This window comes from Aulonocara sp. 'chitande type north' Nkhata Bay, linkage group LG8 (assembly GCF_057382095.1).
Source record: "Aulonocara sp. 'chitande type north' Nkhata Bay isolate Kocher_YH1m ecotype deep benthic linkage group LG8, A_spYH_male_GT1.1, whole genome shotgun sequence".
NCBI lineage: Eukaryota > Metazoa > Chordata > Actinopteri > Cichliformes > Cichlidae > Aulonocara > Aulonocara sp. 'chitande type north' Nkhata Bay.
The window spans coordinates 18,782,945-18,803,876 of record NC_141351.1 but is presented as its reverse complement, the minus strand read 5'-3'; the positions used below and the strand labels follow the sequence as shown (position 1 = coordinate 18,803,876).

General features: G+C 39.4%; 2 protein-coding genes across 3 annotated transcripts in view; one reads left to right on the top strand and one right to left on the bottom strand.

The window, feature by feature from the left end:
• The window catches only part of LOC147323624 (alpha-N-acetylgalactosaminide alpha-2,6-sialyltransferase 1-like), a 14,899-nt gene extending 11,675 nt beyond the window's left edge, over positions 1–3,224 (bottom strand). The window contains exon 1 of one of the 2 annotated variants that reach the window (XM_086304096.1): positions 3,209–3,224. Coding sequence is in view for 1 of the 2 variants with exons in the window: in XM_086304097.1 (XP_086160223.1) it covers positions 152–249 (98 nt within the window). In the remaining variant the exon portion in view is untranslated. Of the gene's footprint in view, positions 1–151; positions 265–3,208 lie in introns of those variants that run through there. The other variant, XM_086304097.1, reaches the window with a different exon arrangement.
• LOC147323623 (alpha-2,8-sialyltransferase 8F-like) lies at positions 2,148–20,932 on the top strand. Its single transcript, XM_086304095.1, has 7 exons — positions 2,148–2,272; positions 15,601–15,669; positions 15,794–15,868; positions 18,217–18,358; positions 19,510–19,622; positions 19,705–19,797; positions 19,883–20,932. Exons 1-7 carry the CDS (start codon positions 2,187–2,189, stop codon positions 20,358–20,360), a joined length of 1,056 nt encoding a protein of 351 aa, XP_086160221.1. The 5' UTR covers positions 2,148–2,186; the 3' UTR covers positions 20,361–20,932.

Sequence of the window (20,932 nt, the reverse complement as noted above, 5' to 3'; positions counted from 1 at the left end):
CAAAAGGGAAACAGAAGCAACATAAGATAATTAGTGAGACAAGTGTGTGTTTCTTTGAAAAACTTTACAGAAATAAAAAAATAATTTACCAGTAAACAGATTAAATCAATCATAGGTTTTTCATGAGTCAACATATAAAAACACAACCCACCTGATGCTTTTTATCCTATTGTCTAATAAATTCAAAATAATCAAGATACACGATGACAAAAAAAGCAAAGAAAAAAACTTTAAAATTAACTCTGCCATCTCTGGTTTGTGGAGTTGTTGCTGCTCAGTTAAGCTCAAAAACTATCTGCTCTCCCTCCTGAGAGCTGCTCACAGGTGGAAGAGCCACCTAACAAGTTGTCACTGATGCAGCAGGGCAGGGCTATAGCCAGTAGCGGTTTTTGATACGGGCGACACGGACGGTTTGCCCTGCTTCCAAATACAGCACATTTCATTCATAATATTGTAAATCCAAGTCCATTATGGATTCATGATTTGAATCCCGGGTTGTGTGAAATCCCAGAAATAAACTCTAGACAAAGCAAATCTGTGAAATAAGGCGTAGGTTTATTAGGTTATGTTGTGGTGATCCTCGAGTTGGGGGATGGGTGTTCATACTGGAGTGCAAAATTGAAGCCAATTGAAGATGGACAAGAAAAGTTCAAAGCCATCAGGTGCTCAGTTTAGAAAAAAGAGAAAAGAAGAGGAGGAGAAATGAGCAAAAGATACAGGTAAGCAGATGTGTCATTGGATAATGGCAGCTCATGTATCCTGAAACATTCAGGATACATGAGAATCATCAGAGGGAGTGTTCGCCCAGGGTGCCAAACAGGCTAGGACCGTCACTGTGTCTCCTCATGCAGCGATGCAAGCATTTTATTTTAAAAACGGCACAAGTGGGAATTTCTTCTGTACGGGTAATTTCAGCCTGTTCACAAGCATTTCATTTAATCAAACCACTAGTTTTAATGTAACTAGTTTTTACGCATCTACTGGGGTTTCTTTCACGGGTTGATGCGATCATTTTATTTAAAAATCGGGATTTCAGAATGTTGAACTAAGAGGGAGACAGAGCCAGCTAGTTTTTTAACACAGTAAACGGTCGCAAATAATATTCAGCCCCTTTAGAAAATAAATTGTAGCTATTGGGCTACTTCTAAAACACGTTGCACACGATGTCACCTTTTCCCCCAAAGCAGCCAGTATCGCTCTTTCAAACTAATTGTTTTAATCACACTCATTTTGTAATTCTGATGTCACAGCATGCAGCGATGCAAGCATTTGATTTATTTACAAACGGATCAAACGAGAATTTCTTCTGTAAGGGGTTTCGTGGTTTCAGAGTAGTTTTTAACACGACACATGGTCGCAAATAACATTCAGCCCTTTAGAAAATAAACGCTGCAGTCATACTTCTAAAACCAGTCGCACAGACAATTAACAGCCGGTTAATTGTTTGAAATTGTTCAGGATTGCAAAAGCGTTTTTGTAATTCCCCGAGAAGGTAAAAGCCCCGCAGATGTACCAGTCGAGCAGGGTCGCGCCTATTTTCTGAAGTAGCCAGCAACAGCGGACCCTTAGGCCTATCTTGGCCAGTTACACCGGAGCTCAGCAACTGCGTGCTCCACCCTCATTGTTTTAAACTTGCACAGCAAGGCTTTTGCAATCCTGAACAATTTCAAACAATTAACCGGCATTTAAAAACCAACGGCATACCAAAGTGCTTCACATAAAAGACAGAAAATAAGACATAAATATTATAAATATTATAGGACCATAGCAAAGTACCAAGTTTGCTAACAGGTCAGTGTCACTAATACACAGGAATAGCATAAAATGAATATCAAGTAAAAAAGCACAAAACCATAAAAAAGTGTATATAAACGGTAAAATAGAGTAAGTCTAGGGATCAGATACAGAGATTAACGAGCAGGAAAGACAAGGTTAAATAAATAGGTTTTTAACCGTGATTTAAGTGATTGGATAGAATCAGACAAAAGTGCAAGAGAGAGGGTGAGAGAAAGAAAACAAAAACCCGGCTCCACACATCACTAACACACACACCCCTTCATACACACAAACATGGAAACGAGCAACAGCAGCAACAGGCAGCCAAACCAGACAGACAGGAAGTACCCGGAAAAATATATAAGGTGAAATGAAATTGAGTGCTGTGAAATGTGAACCACTGGAGAGACATGAGGAAACAGCTCTCGATGATGGCCAATCTCCTCTGTTTGGGGTGTCTGCTGAGCGCTTTTATCTGGTACACATTTGAAGAAAGGTGAGTAACTACCTTTGTACTTACAAATGAAAAGGGAGAAGCCAGTAAAACAAATATTTTGATCACTGTGAAACCACAAAAAAGTAACTGTTTTTTATTACAGAAAAAAAAACAGTCAAGCTCTGTTAGTGTTTTACTCTTATTATACAAGCCCAATTCTGAAACACTTGGGAAGCTGTGTAAAATGCAAATGCAAGCCAGAGGTGGAAGAAATACACACATGCTTCACATAAGTAGAACTACACATTTTGGTCTTAAAAATGTCATGGTCCTGAGTCTGAGGACTCAGGGTTTTGTGTTTCCTTATGCTTTTGTTCATTCCGAGTGTGTATTCTGTTGTGATTTTGCCATTTGTTAGGTTTCTGTTCTTTGCCTGCCTGCTCCCACTTCTCTGTGTTCCCTCTGTCTGTCCATGGTGTTATTGTGTCTGCTCATGAGTCTGCCTGTCAAGTTCAGTGTCCTGTCTGGTTCTCTGTGTCTGTTAGTTTCCTGTTTTATTCTGAAAGTTCATGTCTCATGTCAGTGTGTTCAGTTTTACCTCTCCCCTGTCTCGTTAGCCTAATTGCTCCCAGCTGTGTCTCCCTCCTGTGGCCCATTCCCTGATTACTCCCCGTGTATTTAAGCCCTGTGTTTTCCTGTGCTCTCTGTTGCGTGGTCTGTTTAGTTCCATGTCAGTCTGCATTATGCTGTTACCTGGTATTCATTCTGCGTCTCTCTGCCATCTCTCTTTGTGCATTTTGCTCCTCTTCCCGTGAGTGTCTGGTTTTAGTTTTGTTCTTTAGTTTTCCCAGTTTAGGTTTGTTTACTCCCCGCTCTGCTCTTCCTGTTTTGTCACCTTCTCACCGCTGTAAATTAAACACTCACTCGCACCCCAGCCAGTACCTGCATTTTGGATCATGTTGGGAAGCATTTAAGTAACAAAGTGTTGCAGGTTACCTTTGTGGTGGCCATCTTGTTTTCCCAGTAAAGAGGAAGCCTGCCTCAATTGCAGCTCTTTTATAGGCCAGTCTGTATTAAGAAGGTGTGTCTTTAGAGTATTTAAAGGGAGCAGGAAATGGATTGGGGGCCATTTTGAAAAGTTGCTGTCTGCATGTGTATGATGTTGGCAAGAGATAATAAAACAATTACTTTAATTAAGATAGAGTGAAGTCTGATGTTTCCCTCACCACCCCTCACTGTGTAACAGTTGGATCCAACCACCCCTCACTGTGTAACAGTTGGATCCAACCACCCCTCACTGTGTAACAGTTGGATCCAACTGTTACACAGTGAGGGGTGGTGAGGGAAACATCAGACTTCACTCTATCTTGATAGGAGGCAAGGAAGGCTGTTTATTGGATGCTGGCTAGAGCAGAGTTGCAGTCTTACAAGCCTCTCTGCAGCTTCTCTCTTCCTGCTACCCCCCCTAAAAACCCATCTCCATTGAGACTGTGTCAGCTCCCAAACAGACAAAAAACAAACTAAAAACCAGCAATAAACAACTTAAACATAAAAAATCATAAAGAAAGAACAATACAGTATCCACATCTGAACCAAAGAGTAAAACAGTGAAATGTGGATTATTAAATATTAGGTCTCTCTGCTCCAAGTCTCTGTTAGTACATGACTTAATAATTGATCAACAAATCGATTTACTTTGCCTTACAGAAACCTGGTTGCAGCAGGATGATTATGTTAGTTTAAATGAATCAACACCCCCGAGTCATTCTAACTACCAGAAATCTCGAAGCACAGGCCGAGGGGGCGGTGTGTAGGGATGGGTATTGATAAGATTTTCACGATTCAGATTCCATTTTCGATTCTTTATCAATTCTGTTATTGATTCTTTTTTTTCTTTTTTTTTTAAAGGAGAACACTAAGGTCGATTAGCTTAGAACTTTGTTTTATATCTTCTCTTTGAACAAGATAGAAATTAGGAGTAACATGGCCTTACAGCAGTGTGATCTTAGAAGATCCAGCCTACGGCTCTTCAATGGGGTGTCACAGGGTCCCCGGGGAAAAAAATTGTAAATGTAAAATAATAAAATAAATATTTTTCTGTAGCAATAACAAAGTATAACATAAATTATTCTGTAGCAATTACACAAGAATATCCAGTAATGTCCCTGCCTACAATTAAACACATTCACTTACCGAAAATCGGGGCATCTGCTGTGGCAAATGGGTGCAAGCCTTTTACCACAAATTTAGTCACTGCTCGGTGACATTCGTCTATCCTGGCCTGAAAGGAGATGCTACTGGTAGACTGCAGCGAGAACTGCCAGCATCTGAGCCAGACTCTGTCTGTCTCTCTCATCATGGTCACCTAAATACACAGTAATGGCAGGTTTTGTAATAAGGCAGATCTCACTAACATAATATGCACTGTTAGTTGATTATTTACCTGCCGCATTAATGGGAGAGGATGTGCAAACGTTACCGGTGCTGCTGGGTTGAGATTCACGAGTCCGGAGCGGAATTAAAAACACAACATTCATTTAAGGTTATCACGTGTTTTGTGAGCAAATGCTTTTGCATATTCGTAGTGTTTCCTTAAATGAAATATCTACTTTGCAAGTATTGCAAGTTGCCCTGTTGTCATCCGTTCTCGTAAAGTATAATCAAACTTTTTAGTGTTTGAGCCGCTTACGCGCCGTGTTTCCTGCCAGGTAAATGACGCTCCGCAACGTGGTGACGTCATTCGGGGCGACTGGAATCAATAAGGGAATCGTTTGCAAAATTGGCAAACAACTCCAAGGAATTGAAACAGTGGGAACCGGTTCTCAACAAGAACCGGTTTTCGGTGTGGCAGCAATTTTTCCCACCAGCCTATTAATCAACGAAAGACCAAGACAGACTTTTAATTCATTTGAAAGCCTAATGCTTAACCTTGTCCACCCCAGCTGTAAAACTCAGAAACCAGTCTTACTTGTTATCATCTGTCGTCCACCTGGGCCTTACACAGAGTTTCTCTCTGATTTCTCAGACTTTTTATCTGATTTAGTGCTCAGCTCAGATAAAATAATTATTGTGGGTGATTTTAACATCCATGTAGATGTTAAAATGACAGCCTCAACACAGCATTTAATCTGTTATTAGACTCAATTTGGCTTCTCTCAAACTTTAAAAGAACCCACCCACCATTTTAATCACACTCTAGATCTTGTTTTAACATATGGCATAGAAACTGAACATTTAACAGTGTTTACTGAAAACCCTCTCCTGTCTGATCATTTCCTGATAACATTTACATTTACAATAATTGATTACACAGCAGTGGAGCGTAGACTTCATCACAGTAGATGTCTTTCTGAAAGCGCTGTAACTAAGTTTAAGAATATAATCCACCCACTGTTATCATCTTCAATGCCCTGTACCAACACAGAGCAGCTATCTGAACGCTACCCCAACAGAGGTCGATTATCTTGTTAATAGAATAGAATAGAATAGAATTCAACTTTATTGTCATTGCACATGCACAGGTACAGGGCAACGAAATGCAGTTTGCATCCATCCAGAAGTGCTTTAGTGATATAGATATATTACAATATATATTAGCAATAATATAGATATGTGAGTATATTACAGAAATGGGTCTATTATGGTATGTTATAATGTACACGGTATGAAGTATGTTGTGAATATTCTATAACTATAAGTATGTACAGGCTGTAGTGAGTACAAGCTATGTACAGGATATGAACAGGATATAAATATGAAAAACTATACAGAATATGAAATAAATAACTTTACAGAATCTGGGATATACAGCTATACAGAAATGGGAACTATGCAAGTTGTAAACAGTTGTAGGATTAAAGATTATCGAATGTACAGAATGATTATTTACACAGAGCTATACAGTAGTGCAGTTAAGATAAGTGAGGGTGTAGATAGTTTCTACAGAGGCTATATAAAGTGCTAGTGGTTGTGAGTGGTGGTTCAGTCCATGTTATTATTGTGTTTGAGGGTACAGTTGTCCATTGTGGGTGTGTGTATGTTCAGTCCATGAGTTTAACGTGGGTCAGATGTCAGGAGGCAGAGTTCAGGAGTCTGACAGCTGTGGGGAAGAAGCTGTTCCGGTACCTGGTGGTCTTAGTCCGGAGGCTCCTGTGGCGCCTCCCAGAGGGCAGGAGGGTGAAGAGTCCATGTGATGGGTGACTGGGGTCTTTGATGATTTTCCCAGCCCTTTTCAGACACCGCTTCCTGTAGATGTCTTTTATGGCAGGAAGTGGTGCTCCGGCGATGCGCTGGGCAGTTTTCACGACCCTCTGCAACGCCTTCCGGTCCGAGGCAGAGCAGTTCCCGTACCAGACTGTTATACAGTTGGTCAGGATGCTCTCGATGGTGCAGCGATAGAAGTTCACCAGGATGTCTGAGGACAGGTGGTTCTTCCTCAGAGTCCTCAAGAAGAAGAGGCGCTGGTGAGCCTTCTTGACCAGCTTGGAGCAGTTGGTCGTCCAGGTGAGATCCTCGGAGATGTGGACTCCCAGGAACTTGAAGCTGCTCACACGCTCCACAGCCGTCCCCTTAATGTGGATGGGTGGATGTGGGTCAGCATTCCTCCTGTAGTCCACGATGAGCTCCTTGGTCTTCTCGGTGTTAAGCAGCAGGTTGTTTCTGTCGCACCACTCAGCCAGACGATCCACCTCCTCCCTGTAGGCGGCCTCATCGTTGTCACTGATGAGGCCAATCACCGTGGTGTCATCTGCAAACTTAATGATGGTGTTGGAACCATCAGCAGGTCTGCAGTCGTGGGTGAAGAGGGAGTAGAGGAAAGGGCTCATCACACAGCCTTGTGGTACACCGGTGTTCATTGTGATGGTAGATGAGCAGCGGTTATCCAGCCGGACATGTTGGGGGCGGTTGGTCAGGAAGTCCAGTAACCATTTGCAGATGAGGGAACTGATGATTTCACCTCCTCACTACGTACGACTCTGGATACTGTAGCTCCTGTGAAAACTAAGGTCTCAAATCAGAAGTACCTGACTCCGTGGTATAATTCTCAAACACGTAGCCTAAAGCAGATGACTCACAAGCTGGAGAGGAAATGCTGTGTCACAAATTTAGAGGATCATCATTTAGCCTGGAGAAAAAGTTTGCTGCTTTATAAGAAAGCCCTCCGCAAAGCCAGAACATCTTACTATTCATCACCGATTGAAGAAAATAAGAACAACCCCAGGTTTCTCTTCAGCACTGTAGCCAGGCTGACAAAAAGTCAGAGCTCTTTTGAGCCAACCATCCCTTTAACGTTAACTAGTAATGACTTCATGAACTTCTTCACAAATAAAATTTTTACATTAGAGAAAAAATTACCAATAATCATCCCACAGATGTAATATTATCTACAGCTACTTTTAGTACCATTGATATTAAGTTAGACTCTTTTTCTCTAATTGATCTTTCTGAGTTAACTTCAATAATCAACGTGTCTTTTAGACCCCATTCCTACAAAACTGCTCAAAGAAGTCCTGCCATTAATTAATGTTTAAATCTTAAATATGATCAACCTATCTCTAATAACCGGCTATGTACCACAGGCCTTCAAGCTGGCAGTAGTTAAACCTTCACTTAAAAAGCCATCTCTAGACCCAACTGTCTTAGCTAATTATAGGCCAATCTCCAACTTTCCTTTCATATCAAAAATCCTTGAAAGAGTAGTTGTCAAACAGCTAACAGATCATCTGCAGAGGAAAGGTTTATTTGAAGAGTTTCAGTCAGGTTTCAGAGCTCATCACAGCACAGAAACAGCTTTAGTGAAGGTTACAAGTGATCTTCTTATGGCTTCTGACAGTGGACTCGTCTCTGTGCTTGTCCTGCTAGACCTCAGTGCAGCATTCGATACTGTTGACCATAATATCCTATTAGAGCGATTAGAACATGCTGTAGGTATTACAGGTACTGCACTGCAGTGGTTTGTATCATATCTGTCTAACAGACTCCAGTTTGTACATGTAAATGGAGAGTCCTCTTCACACACTAAGGTCAGTTATGGAGTTCCACAGGGTTCAGTGCTAGGACCAATTCTGTTTACATTATACATGCTTCCCTTAGGCAGCATCATTAGAAGACATAGCATACATTTTCACTGCTATGCAGATGACACCCAGCTCTATCTATCCATGAAGCCAGGTAACACACACCATTTGGTTAAACTGCAGGAATGTCTTAAAGACATAAAGACCTGGATGGCTGCTAACTTTCCGCTTCTTAATTCAGATAAAACCGAGGTTATTGTACTCGGCCCTGAAAATCTTAGAAACATGGTATCTAACCAGATTCTTACTCTGGATGGCATTACCTTGGCCTCAAGTAACGCTGTGAGGAACCTTGGAGTTATTTTTGACCAAGACATGTCCTTCAACGCACATATTAAACAAATATGTAAGACTGCGTTCTTCCATTTGCGCAACATCTATAAGATTAGAAATATCCTTTCTCAGAGTGACGCTGAAAAACTAGTTCATGCATTTATTACTTCCAGGCTGGACTACTGTAATTCATTATTATTAGGATGTCCAAAAAACTCTCTGAAAAGTCTACAGCTAATCCAAAATGCTGCAGCAAGAGTCCTGACAGGGACTAGAAAGAGAGAGCATATTTCTCCTGTTAAATCCAGAATTGAATTCAAAATCCTGCTCCTCACATACAAGGTCTGAAATAATCAGGCCCCATCATATCTTAATGACCTTGTAGTACCATATCACCCTATTAGAGCACTTCGCTCTCACACTGCAGGCCTACTTGTTGTTCCTAGAGTATTTAAAAGTAGAATGGGAGGGAGAGCCTTCAGTTTTCAGGCGCCAGCTTCCAGTTTGGATTCAGGAGACAGACACCGGGGCTGGGCCATATCATACCGTTTACGGTAATACCGGTATAATGTCGGGCAATGATAAGAAATTGAAATATCGTGATAGAATATGGGTAAAACGCGCATGCGCAGTACCTTTGTTTTCATACGCACATGGAGGAAAAAGCGTGCCGGCGACGGAGAATGAGAAGAACGAAAGCGGATGTTGAATGAAACGGATGAACCAGAATTGGTTTGTAAAAATGCTGCAACTTCAGTGGTGTGGAACTGGTTTAGCTTTCGTCTGTCAGATACACAAAAGCACTATTTCTGGTAGCACATGCTAGCGGGCCGTCGTTATTACCGTGTTTTTTGGAAAATACGGCACACTTAAAATCAATCCTTTGATTTTTCTGAAAGTCGACAGTGCCCCTTATAATCCCGTGTGCCTTATGTTTGGATTCTGGTTGTGTTTACTGACCTCGAAACGATTTTATGTGGTACACGGCGCTCAAAAATCTGGCAAATGTTTTAGTACGACTTTGCTAAGCTACGAAGCCGCACTGCTTGATGGATTGTCGGAGCGTTGTGGCTATTGTAGGCAGGAGCCTCGCGGAGTGATACGTAATGTGCTTCAACATAATATTACTGTATTGTGTGTATAACCTCTTTTTAAGTTTTGTGGATATTATACATGGTTATGCTGAGGATATGTCAGCCAATTTCCACTGGAAATGCCTTTTGGTTAAACTGTCAGCAAGGAATTTGCATTTGCACTGTTAATTTTTTATATAACTTTAATGCACATAAAAAACAGCTGCTTGTTTAAGTGAAAATACATTGATTTTATTTTTTGCACTAATAAAGTTGAGGAGTTGTGAAGTATTTTGTCTAGTGTCAATTATATCGTCAGTTATATCGTTATCGCAAATTTTCAAATGTTTATCGTGATAAATATTTTTGGTCATATCGCCCTGCTCTAACAGACACTATCTCTACTTTTAAGATTAGGCTTAAAACTTTCCTTTTTGTTAAAGCATATAGTTAGGGCTGGACCAGGTGACCCTGAATCCTCCCTTAGGTATGCTGCAATAGGTGTAGGCTGCCGCTGCAGATGGCCGCCTCTCCCTGAGCCTGGTTCTGCCGGAGGTTTCTTACTGTTAAAAGGGAGTTTTTCCTTCCCACTGTCGCCAAAGTGCTTGCTCATAGGGGTTTATGGGTTTTTCTCTGTATCTATTATTATAGGATATACTGTACAATATATAAACGCCTTGAGGCGACTGTTGTTGTGATTTGGCACTATATAAATAAAATTGAATTGAATTGAATTGAATGGCTAGGAGACAGGTGAGGAGCATTCAGCTCCAAGAGCCTGGTTCCGACCAGTCTCCCTTGCTAGCAAGTAAAAGATGTTCGTCTTGCTTGTCGTTAACAAGAATAAATAAAACCAGCGGGGCCTGTGGAAGCGCAGACCCAGCACTCAAGTATAAAAATAAAAATTAGGTCTTTGGAGGACATTTGTACCAGCTCTCTGCCAGGCAAACTTTATTATGTGTGCCAACTTTATTATTCAATTCAATTCAATTCAATTCAATTCAATTCAATTCAATTTTATTTATATAGCGCCAAATCACAACAAAAGTCGCCTCAAGGCGCTTCATAGATACAGAGAAAAACCCAACAATCATATGACCCCCTATGAGCAAGCACTTTGGCGACAGTGGGAAGGAAAAACTCCCTTTTAACAGGAAGAAACCTCCGGCAGAACCAGGCTCAGGGAGGGGCGGCCATCTGCTGCGACCGGTTGGGGTGAGAGAAGGAAGACAGGATAAAGACATGCTGTGGAAGAGAGACAGAGGTTAATAACAGATATGATTCAATGCAGAGAGGTCTATTAATACATAGTGAGTGAGAAAGGTGACTGGAAAGGAAAAACTCAATGCATCATGGGAATCCCCCCGGCAGCCTACATCTATTGCAGCATAACAAAGGGAGGATTCAGGGTCACCTGGTCCAGCCCTAACTATATGCTTTAGAAAAAAGGAAAGTTTTAAGCCTAATCTTAAAAGTAGAGATAGTGTCTGTCTCCCGAATCCAAACTGGAAGCTGGTTCCACTGAAGAGGGGCCTGAAAACTGAAGGCTCTCCCTCCCATTCTACTTTTAAATACTCTAGGAACAACAAGTAGGCCTGCAGAGCGAGAGCGGAGCGCTCTAATAGGGTGATATGGTACTACAAGGTCATTAAGATAAGATGGGGCCTGATTATTTAAGACCTTGTATGTGAGGAGCAGGATTTTGAATTCAATTCTGGATTTAACAGGAAGCCAATGAAGGGAAGCCAAAACAGGAGAAATATGCTCTCTCTTTCTAGTCCCTGTCAGGACTCTTGCTGCAGCATTTTGGATTAGCTGTAGACTTTTCAGAGAGTTTTTTGGACATCCTGATAATAATGAATTACAGTAGTCCAGCCTGGAAGTAATAAATGCATGAACTAGTTTTTCAGCGTCACTCTGAGACAGGATATTTCTAATTTTAGAGATGTTGCGCAAATGGAAGAAAGCAGTCTTACATATTTGTTTAATTTGTGCGTTGAAGGACATGTCCTGGTCAAAAATGACTCCAAGGTTCCTCACAGCGTTACTGGAGGCCAAGGTAATGTCATCCAGAGTAAGAATCTGATTAGATACCATATTTCTAAGATTTTCAGGGCCGAGTACAATAACCTCAGTTTTATCTGAATTAAGAAGCAGAAAGTTAGCGGCCATCCAGGTCTTTATGTCTTTAAGACATTCCTGCAGTTTAACTAATTGGTGTGTGTTATCTGGCTTCATGGACAGATAGAGCTGGGTGTCATCTGCATAGCAGTGAAAATGTATGCTATGTCTTCTAATGATGCTGCCTAAGGGAAGCATGTATAATGTAAACAGAATTGGTCCTAGCACTGAACCCTGTGGAACTCCATAATTAACCTCAGTGTGTGAAGAGGACTCCCCATTTACATGCACGAATTGGAGTCTATTAGATAGATATGATACAAACCACTGCAGTGCAGTACCTGTAATACCTACAGCATGTTCTAATCGCTCTAATAGGATATTATGATCAACAGTATCGAACGCTGCACTGAGGTCTAGCAGGACAAGCACAGAGATGAGTCCACTGTCAGAGGCCATAAGAAGATCATTTGTAACCTTCACTAAAGCTGTTTCTGTGCTGTGCTGAGCTCTGAAACCTGACTGAAACTCTTCAAATAAACCATTCCTCTGCAGATGATCTGTTAGCTGTTTGACAACTACTCTTTCAAGGATTTTTGATATGAAAGGAAGGTTGGAGATTGGCCTATAATTAGCTAAGACTGCTGGGTCTAGAGATGGCTTTTTGAGTAAAGGTTTAACTACAGCCAGCTTGAAGGCCTGTGGTACATAGCCGATTATTAGAGATAGGTTGATCATATTTAAGATCGAAGAATTAATTAATGGCAGGACTTCTTTGAGCAGTTTTGTAGGAATGGGGTCTAAAAGACACGTTGATGGTTTGGAGGAAGTAATTATTGAAGTTAACTCAGAAAGATCAATTGGAGAAAAAGAGTCTAACTTAATATCAATGGTACTAAGAGTAGCTGTAGATAATATTACATCTGTGGGATGATTATTGGTAATTTTTTCTCTAATGATAAAAATTTTATTTGTGAAGAAGTTCATGAAGTCATTACTAGTTAACGTTAAAGGGATGGTTGGCTCAAAAGAGCTCTGACTTTTTGTCAGCCTGGCTACAGTGCTGAAGAGAAACCTGGGGTTGTTCTTATTTTCTTCAATCAGTGATGAATAGTAAGATGTTCTGGCTTTGCGGAGGGCTTTCTTATAAAGCAGCAAACTATTTCTCCAGGCTAAATGATGATCCTCTAGATTTGTGACACGCCATTTCCTCTCCAGATTACGAGTCATCTGCTTTAGGGTACGTGTTTCAGAATTATACCACGGAGTCAGGTACTTCTGATTTGAGGCCTTAGTTTTCACAGGAGCTACAGTATCCAGAGTCGTACGTAGTGAGGAGGTGAAATTATTAACAAGATAATCGACCTCTGTTGGGGTAGCGTTCAGATAGCTACTCTGCTCTGTGTTGGTACAGGGCATTGAAGATGATAACAGTGGGTGGATTATATTCTTAAACTTAGTTACAGTGCTTTCAGAAAGACATCTACTTTGATAAAGTCTACTCTTCACCGCTGTGTAATCAATTATTGTAAAAGTAAATGTTATCAGGAAATGATCAGACAGCAGAGGGTTTTCAGGAAACACTGTTAAATGTTCAGTTTCTATGCCATATGTTAAAACAAGATCTAGAGTGTGATTAAAGTGGTGGGTGGGTTCTTTTACATTTTGAGAGAAACCAATTGAGTCTAATAACAGATTAAATGCCATGTTGAGGCTGTCATTTTTAGCATCTACATGGATGTTAAAATCACCCACAATAATTATTTTATCTGAGCTCAGAACTAAATTAGATATAAAGTCTGAGAAATCAGACAGAAACTCTGTGTAAGGCCCAGGTGGACGATAGATGATAACAAGTAAGACTGGTTTCTGAGTTTCACAGCTGGGGTGGACAATGTTAAGCATCAGGCTTTCAAATGAATTAAAAGTCTGTCTTGGTCTTTCATTAATTAATAGGCTGGTGTGAAAAATTGCTGCCACACCGCCCCCTCGGCCTGTGCTTCGAGATTTCTGGTAGTTAGAATGGCTCGGGGGTGTTGATTCATTTAAACTAACATAATCATCCTGCTGCAACCAGGTTTCTGTAAGGCAGAGTAAATCAATTTGTTGATCAATTATTAAGTCATGTGCTAACAGAGACTTGGAGGAGAGAGACCTAATATTTAATAATCCACATTTCACTGTTTTACTCTTTGGTTCAGATGTGGATACTGTATTGTTCTTTCTTTGTGATTGTTTATGTTTAAGTTGTTTGTTGCTGGTTTTTAGTTTGTTTTTTGTCTTTTTGGAAGCTGACACAGTCTCTATGGAGATGGGTTTTTGGGGGGGTAGCAGGAGGAGAGAAGCTGCAGAGAAGCGTGTAAGACTGCAACTCTGCTTCCTGGTCCCAACTCTGGATAGTCATATTTTGGGGGGTTTAATAAATTTGTCCATATTTCTAGAAATGAGAGCTGCTCCATCCAAAGTGGGATGGATGCCATCTCTCCTAACAAGACCAGGTTTCCTCCAGAAGGTTTGCCAATTATCTATGAAGCCCACATCGTTTCTGGGACACCACTCAGTGTTTGCCTACATGTCAATTATTCTCTCACACGTCACTACAAACCCCAACTAAGGAAACTCACTCCCTCTTCACTATTTACTTTACAGGTATTAAAATATTTCAGCTTCCCTGCAAACATATGGTGCAAAAAAACCCCTCACCAACAAAGAAGAATGAGCATCACACTACATATAGGCACATAGGAAAAGATGTATGTGGATTCTAAATATCAAATTACGTTGGACCTTTGACATCTTCTTCAAGGTCAGATAAAGTCAATTTACCAAAAATATCTTTTATCTTGAACACTATACTTAAAATTCTCCTGTCTTTGTTTGTGTTGGTAACATTTAGGACATTATACTGGTTTATCCATCCATCCATTCTCTTCCGCTTATCCTTATCAGGGCCACAGGGGGGCTGGAGCCTATCCTAATACAATGCTGTTTCTTTAATAGTGCCCAGAGAGTGAGCTTCCTTGGCAGAGGTTTTCACTCTAGGAGTGTTTCTTGTTTATAAATACAAGCTGATTTAAAAAAAAAAAAAAAAAAAGCAGAAAATAAAAGAAATAATAAATAAGAGTGATTTAAATTGGCTTTGCCTTAAAAAAAGAGTATGTAAGGTCTAAAGTGAGATTTGACAGCCAATCTTAGTGTGAAACCTAAGATTGGTTGTAGTTGGGAATAGAATTCACTGCTCTTTATTGATTTGCACAACTAAATTCAACGAGATTGAAGCACACATTAGTGAGTGAGTAAATCCAAACACGATCATCCACCTAAATTCAAATTGATCTCTGGTATGGTTGATGTGACTGAATTATGACAGGAAGCAGTAAAGCTGCTCTGCACCAGTTCATCATCAATGGCACTACTCTAAACTTCACCGCAATACTGACTAGACTAATCAATCTAACTTGCCACAAACCACCAGTACTTCCTAGCAACCTTTGAATAACACAGAGTTGGCCATGTCAGCCCTGCAGCGATGATACTTCAAACTGTGAAGTGGAATTAGTTTGTTTTCCAAGACATTTAACACCATGAAAAAACAAAACAAAACATGTAACAAGTTGTTTATAACGCAGATATCTGATCTAATATTATATTGAATATGTAGGTAACTTTTGGAATTTTTGCAGGTAGCATAAGAACAGGGTTCAGACACAATGAGTTAAGATCATGACCTTCCAACACATGTACAGAAAAGAACAACAGCAATGAAGCTGAGGGAAAAAATGGGTACAAGAAAAGGTAACTTTTTTATGTGCACATACTAATCTGTCTCATTTATTTCTCACAGTTTGGAATTTCACCGACCACTTCCTCAAAGAAGTGCCTCAAAGCCCTCTGAACTTTGTAAAGGCTGCAAGTAAGAGCGAGCACTGTCATAACTTTTTTCTTAATAAATGACAGTATTTTTGCCAAGATTGAGTCATGTCAGACCTGCAGGCATGATACTTCTAACTGTGTGTATGAATGCTTGTGCATTACAGGGAAGCCATCGATAAAGTAAAAAAGCTCTACAATCAAACATGGAAAAAGCAGGAGGAGAATTACCACAGATTCAGGTAAGATCATACACTTCAAGCCTTCTAACATCCTGATATTAGACAGTGAATTTCAGGTCATTTTACAGAGAAAAGCAATTGTAATGTAAACAATAGTTTAACAGATTACTTCCTCCTAGGACTAATTAAGTAAAGCAGCGGTCCCCAACCTTTTTTGCGCCACGGCCGGTTTATGCCCAACAATATTTCCACGGACCGTCCTTTAAGGTGTCGCGGATAAATACAACAAAATAAAACTAGTACCGGTACCGAAAAAAATTCATAACACACATGAAAAGACCCAGGAAAACCGAGTAAACGATAAAAACGATAACAAAATAACGCTGAAAACCGATAAAAACCCTGAAAACCATACATTTCACACCTGAGCCTCAACTCTCGCGGCCCGGTACCAAACGACTCACGGACTGGTACCGGTCCGAGGCCCGGGGGTTGGGGACCGCTGAAGTAAAGTACTGAATTACTTTTAATAAAAGTGTTTTGTGTAATACATTATTTTTTCGAATAATGACTTAAACACCGATTGTTAAATTGAATTGTTAAATGTTGTCATTTTTATGCTTACCATCTCTACATTGTTTCAAGCAGTAGGACCAAAGACATTCTTTTGTCTCTGACCACCTCTCCAGCTACTCTGGTGCTGGGGGAGGTTTTATTGTAGATACATCCTATCTGAAAGATCTGGTTCTTGTGTTGTAAGCTTCCTGCTTTTATGATCCTTTTGGTGAGCAGGAAGTCACACAAACGCACCCCCACGACACACACACACACACACACACACATTCTTGCACACATGCTTACACGTGCACACACACACACATAGTGTCTTGTCTTAGAACCATTGGTGGGTTTTACAGTGGAAGGTGCTTGTGTTGTGTTGTATTGTGTAAACTATTGTATATTGTAACAGTTTGTCAATAAAAAGGCTACGAGGAGAGCTGCTCTTTGAAGGATTTGGGCTAGAGACAGGTGATGAGCATTATGCTCCACCGCCTGGTTCTGACCAAAGCTTCCCTCGTTAGCGAGTTAAAGACCGGTTGAAGATGTTCTGTCTTGTTTTCGTTCTCATGAGGAATAAGTCTCTAAACTTGCGGGGCCTGTGGAAACACAGACCCAACACCGATTGCAACAAGGAGCTTAAATACCTCCAACATGCACAAATATTTGACCCACAGCATCTAATTAATTTCCATGAATGTAATGTGTTTGATATGCTGCTTAGAGATGGCAGTAACTCCCAAAATGGAGCCAATGAGAATCAGTAAGGAGATCAATAAGGAATCGAATTGATAAGTGATATTGATGATAGAATCAGAATTGCTACATTCTTACCAATTCCCAACCCTAGTATTTACATTCATGAAAGCATCTCTTTATTGATTGTACACTTGAGAGTGTTCCTTAATTGGTAAGATGCTGTAAAATTCTTCTCATTGACTATGTAAATAATTCTGTTATCCTGCACTTCTGTGGTCTTTCAGGTCTTTTTGCTGCTGAGCTGATTCACTGCAGTCTTTCTTTTAAAGAAAGAATCAGTCTGTTAATTTTTTGCTCTCTTTTTTCCAACCTAATAATGGCTTCCTTCATTTGCATTGACATTTCTTATATTTAGAATCAGAGAAAAAGTTACAAAATATAAAATCGAGACTTTAAATTAACTTCAGATATTACATCTGCATAATTTTTTATGAATTAAGAAGGGGTTCAGCAGGACATGAAACTGGTTATCATTCAACTGTCAAATTACATTTGAACCACTCAGAATAGGGAACTTTGTATAAAAATGTCTTTAATTGCTGAAGAGTTAAGCCAAATATTGCCAAAGAAAAAACTAAACATAAAAAACACTAACTGTAAACATAATATACAACAATAGACAAATTAATATGAAATACAATCTAAAGACAAAAGACAGGTTGTCTGTCCTACATGTATGCTGTATCTGTAGCTGCCTGAAGTTAAATGGCTTTCATTATGGTTAAATAATCATTTCCATTCAAACCACTGAAGCCTATTCAAATACTACATAAATGAAAACATTTATTTGAATTGTTTTCCCTCTCTGGTAAGCCTGATTTGCTGTAGCTGAAATTCATCATTGGAAATTAAAATGAAATTAACTAATATAAAACTGTATTGCTTTCAGTGTTTTAAATAAAATAAAATCAGTGTTTTAAATAACACACTGAATTCATGTGGGATTTGTTTGCTTTTTATACATACGTAGCAGAAATGACACTTACAATACAGGTGTACTGTATTTTAAACCACAAATCTTTCACCTTAACACTAAAGCTAACTTTAAACATTTATTTATTTATTTATATATTCATTTATTATTTTTCAAGATTACAGCTGAACATCAATTGCAATGGATCCAACAATGGCATTATCACTCAGGAAAACACTCCAGTGGGATCTAAGATTGTCTGTGATAAGGACAGGACTGTCATTCCCGTGACCCCAGTGCTTTTCAAGGCCTTTATCAAAGTATGTATTTCTTAAAGATGGGAACATGCCTTGAAATGTATTCTTTATGAATGCGCTAGAATGAACTCAGACAAAATCTGCTGCATGTTTCATGTCCTAATTATTCTTCAAATGTTCTAACATAGTATTACTAAGTTCTTATATCACATGTTTAGTCATGTGCTAAATCTGGGGACCTGCACCCTTAACGGATTGAATCAAATGAAATTCTTTAGCATATTCCTACATTAGCTGCCCAGAGTACTTTTGCAGCAGTTCATCTGTCTTAATAAGTTCTGTCAGAGTTCTGTCTCTTAATTATTTATTGGTTTAAAAAGGACAAAAAACCTTCTAACTTGACTATGGTTCATATAAGTGTGGTTTGTATTGTCAACATATTGAAAGTAACACATAAAGATTTAAAATGACATATCAAATTCAAAGTCAAAGTGATAATTATGCTCTATCCAGCTGTTTCTTACTGCCAATGTCTATACTTACAATTGTTATGTTCAGATTTTTCAGAAGGAATTCAGGAGAAATATTTGTAGTTTAAAAAATGTAATTTGTTTGAGCAGTTGAAATTACAAGTTACAGCGCTGGACTTTTTTGTGAACCAGCGAACTGTTTCACAGAAAAGATGACCCTGGATCAGGGCTGTACAGGTTTATACTGTGACAATAACAAAGATTATCTTCTCCCAACACAAACGTGGCAGTTTGCTGTGAATCCTCCCCGTTCAGTCCGACCTCACCTCGTATTTGCTTGTCCTGGAATGAGAAACAGAGAAGAAAAACAACCCCTGCGTAGCCTTGGCTATCTGCTTATTATTCTAAGGCCCAGTTCAAGAGCCTTGGGGGTCTCGTTCGCATTTCCTGAGCCAGTTTATGAGCATATTTGCATTGTGTATAAATAAAATATTAAAACAGCTTTATCTAATAATTTAAATAAAAAAAATCAAAAGTTTTCAACCCTAACACAATACATAGGCATGTAATGAATGCTATTCTGAATTTCACATTACTTTGGACCTTTTTCTTTGTTGTTCTCATCCTACAGATTTGACATAATTCCTTAAATACAATGAGCACTTGTCTCTCACACATAATACATTAGAAACAGTATAAATCTTGCTCTTTTTGTAATGTGTAATCTGTTGATGTCAATTCCAGGAAAATCCTTTCTCAAAAAAGAGATGGGACACTTGTTCAGTTGTTGGGAGTGGTGGGATTCTGACAAACAGCGGCTGTGGAAAAATAATTGATTCAGCTGATTTTGTTTTTAGGTGAGAAATATGTCATGTGTATAGCACCAAAATCATGACGACAACTCATCTCTCTGTAAGAAATATTTTGTTGTGTTTTCAGGTGCAACCTATCTCCTCTGGAAAATGAATTTAAGAATGATGTTGGCATAAAGACTAACCTTGTGACAGCAAACCCAACCATCTTCATAAATAAGTGAGCAAACATTTATTCTAACATGGAACTGAATTGGGTTTTTTTTTTTGTCTTGTTGCTTTAAGCGTTGTTGTTTAATTTGCAGGTATGGGTCACTGACGGGACGTCGCCGGCCGTTTGCAGACAGCCTCCACCAGTATGGCAACTCCCTGCTCCTCTTTCCTTGCTTCTCCTTTGGTTTTAGTAGGGGTGTGTGTCAGCGGGCTGTGTATGCCATTGAGGACATGAAAATCCCTATTCAACCAATCTTCTTAAACCCTCTGTACCTTGAAAGACTGGTCAAATTCTGGAAATCCCAGGGGTTAAAGGAATATCGACCTAGCACTGGATTATATATAACTAGTCTGGCCCTGGAATTATGTGAAACAGTGCATCTGTATGGATTCTGGCCCTTTAGTAATCACCCAGATAGACTCTTTCCCCTAACTAACCACTACTATGATAATGTACCATATAATGCAAGAGTCCATTCAATGCCAAATGAGTTTTACCACTGGGTACAGCTGCACAATAAGGGTGTGCTCAAGCTTCACCTTGGAGACTGCAAATCAGGTCAGGTCTAGTTTAAATGATGGAATAAAAAAAAATGCTTAAGTGTCCAACTGCGAAGCCAAGACATTTTCACTGAAATCAATATGTATTAGTCAGAAGTAGGCTACATTTTACTTTAAAAGTCTTACAATATATCTCCAAATCTCTTTAATCCTGGAACTGGTGACTCGCGGGAATTTCTCTGAGCTTCACAGCTTCTAGTGTATATCAAGAAATTTAATATCTCACATTGAACATTAAGAAAACAATATCTGTTTGCTTTTCATTTTTAAAAAACTTTTTCTAGAATTAGATCTAAATGTGAGTGTCAGTTATTTTAGTCGTGTTTTTTTTAGAACAAGCTACCTGACTTGAGATCAATTACTGTCCGTACATTCAACACCAGATTCTAAATCTTTCCATTCACACAGGTCTACAGTTAATAGGTTTTGTTATTCTGTTTTATTTTATTTTGTTCTGTTGTTTTCCCTGCCATTGTAAATTTGCCTATTTCTTTACATTGGTGATCACATTGTGTTTCCATGTAATGAAATGTACTATGCAAATTAAATTGTCATTGTCATTAAATGGGCTATAAACGCTG

Bases quoted from the DNA above. Each gene is read 5' to 3' on its own strand.
- LOC147323623 (XM_086304095.1), top strand. From the start codon at position 2,187: ATGAGGAAACAGCTCTCGATGATGGCCAATCTCCTCTGTTTGGGGTGT. The intron at 18,359-19,509 runs GTATGTATTTCT...TGTCAATTCCAG, and splicing joins TTTTCAAGGCCTTTATCAAA to GAAAATCCTTTCTCAAAAAA. The intron at 19,798-19,882 runs GTGAGCAAACAT...TTTAATTTGCAG, and splicing joins CCAACCATCTTCATAAATAA to GTATGGGTCACTGACGGGAC.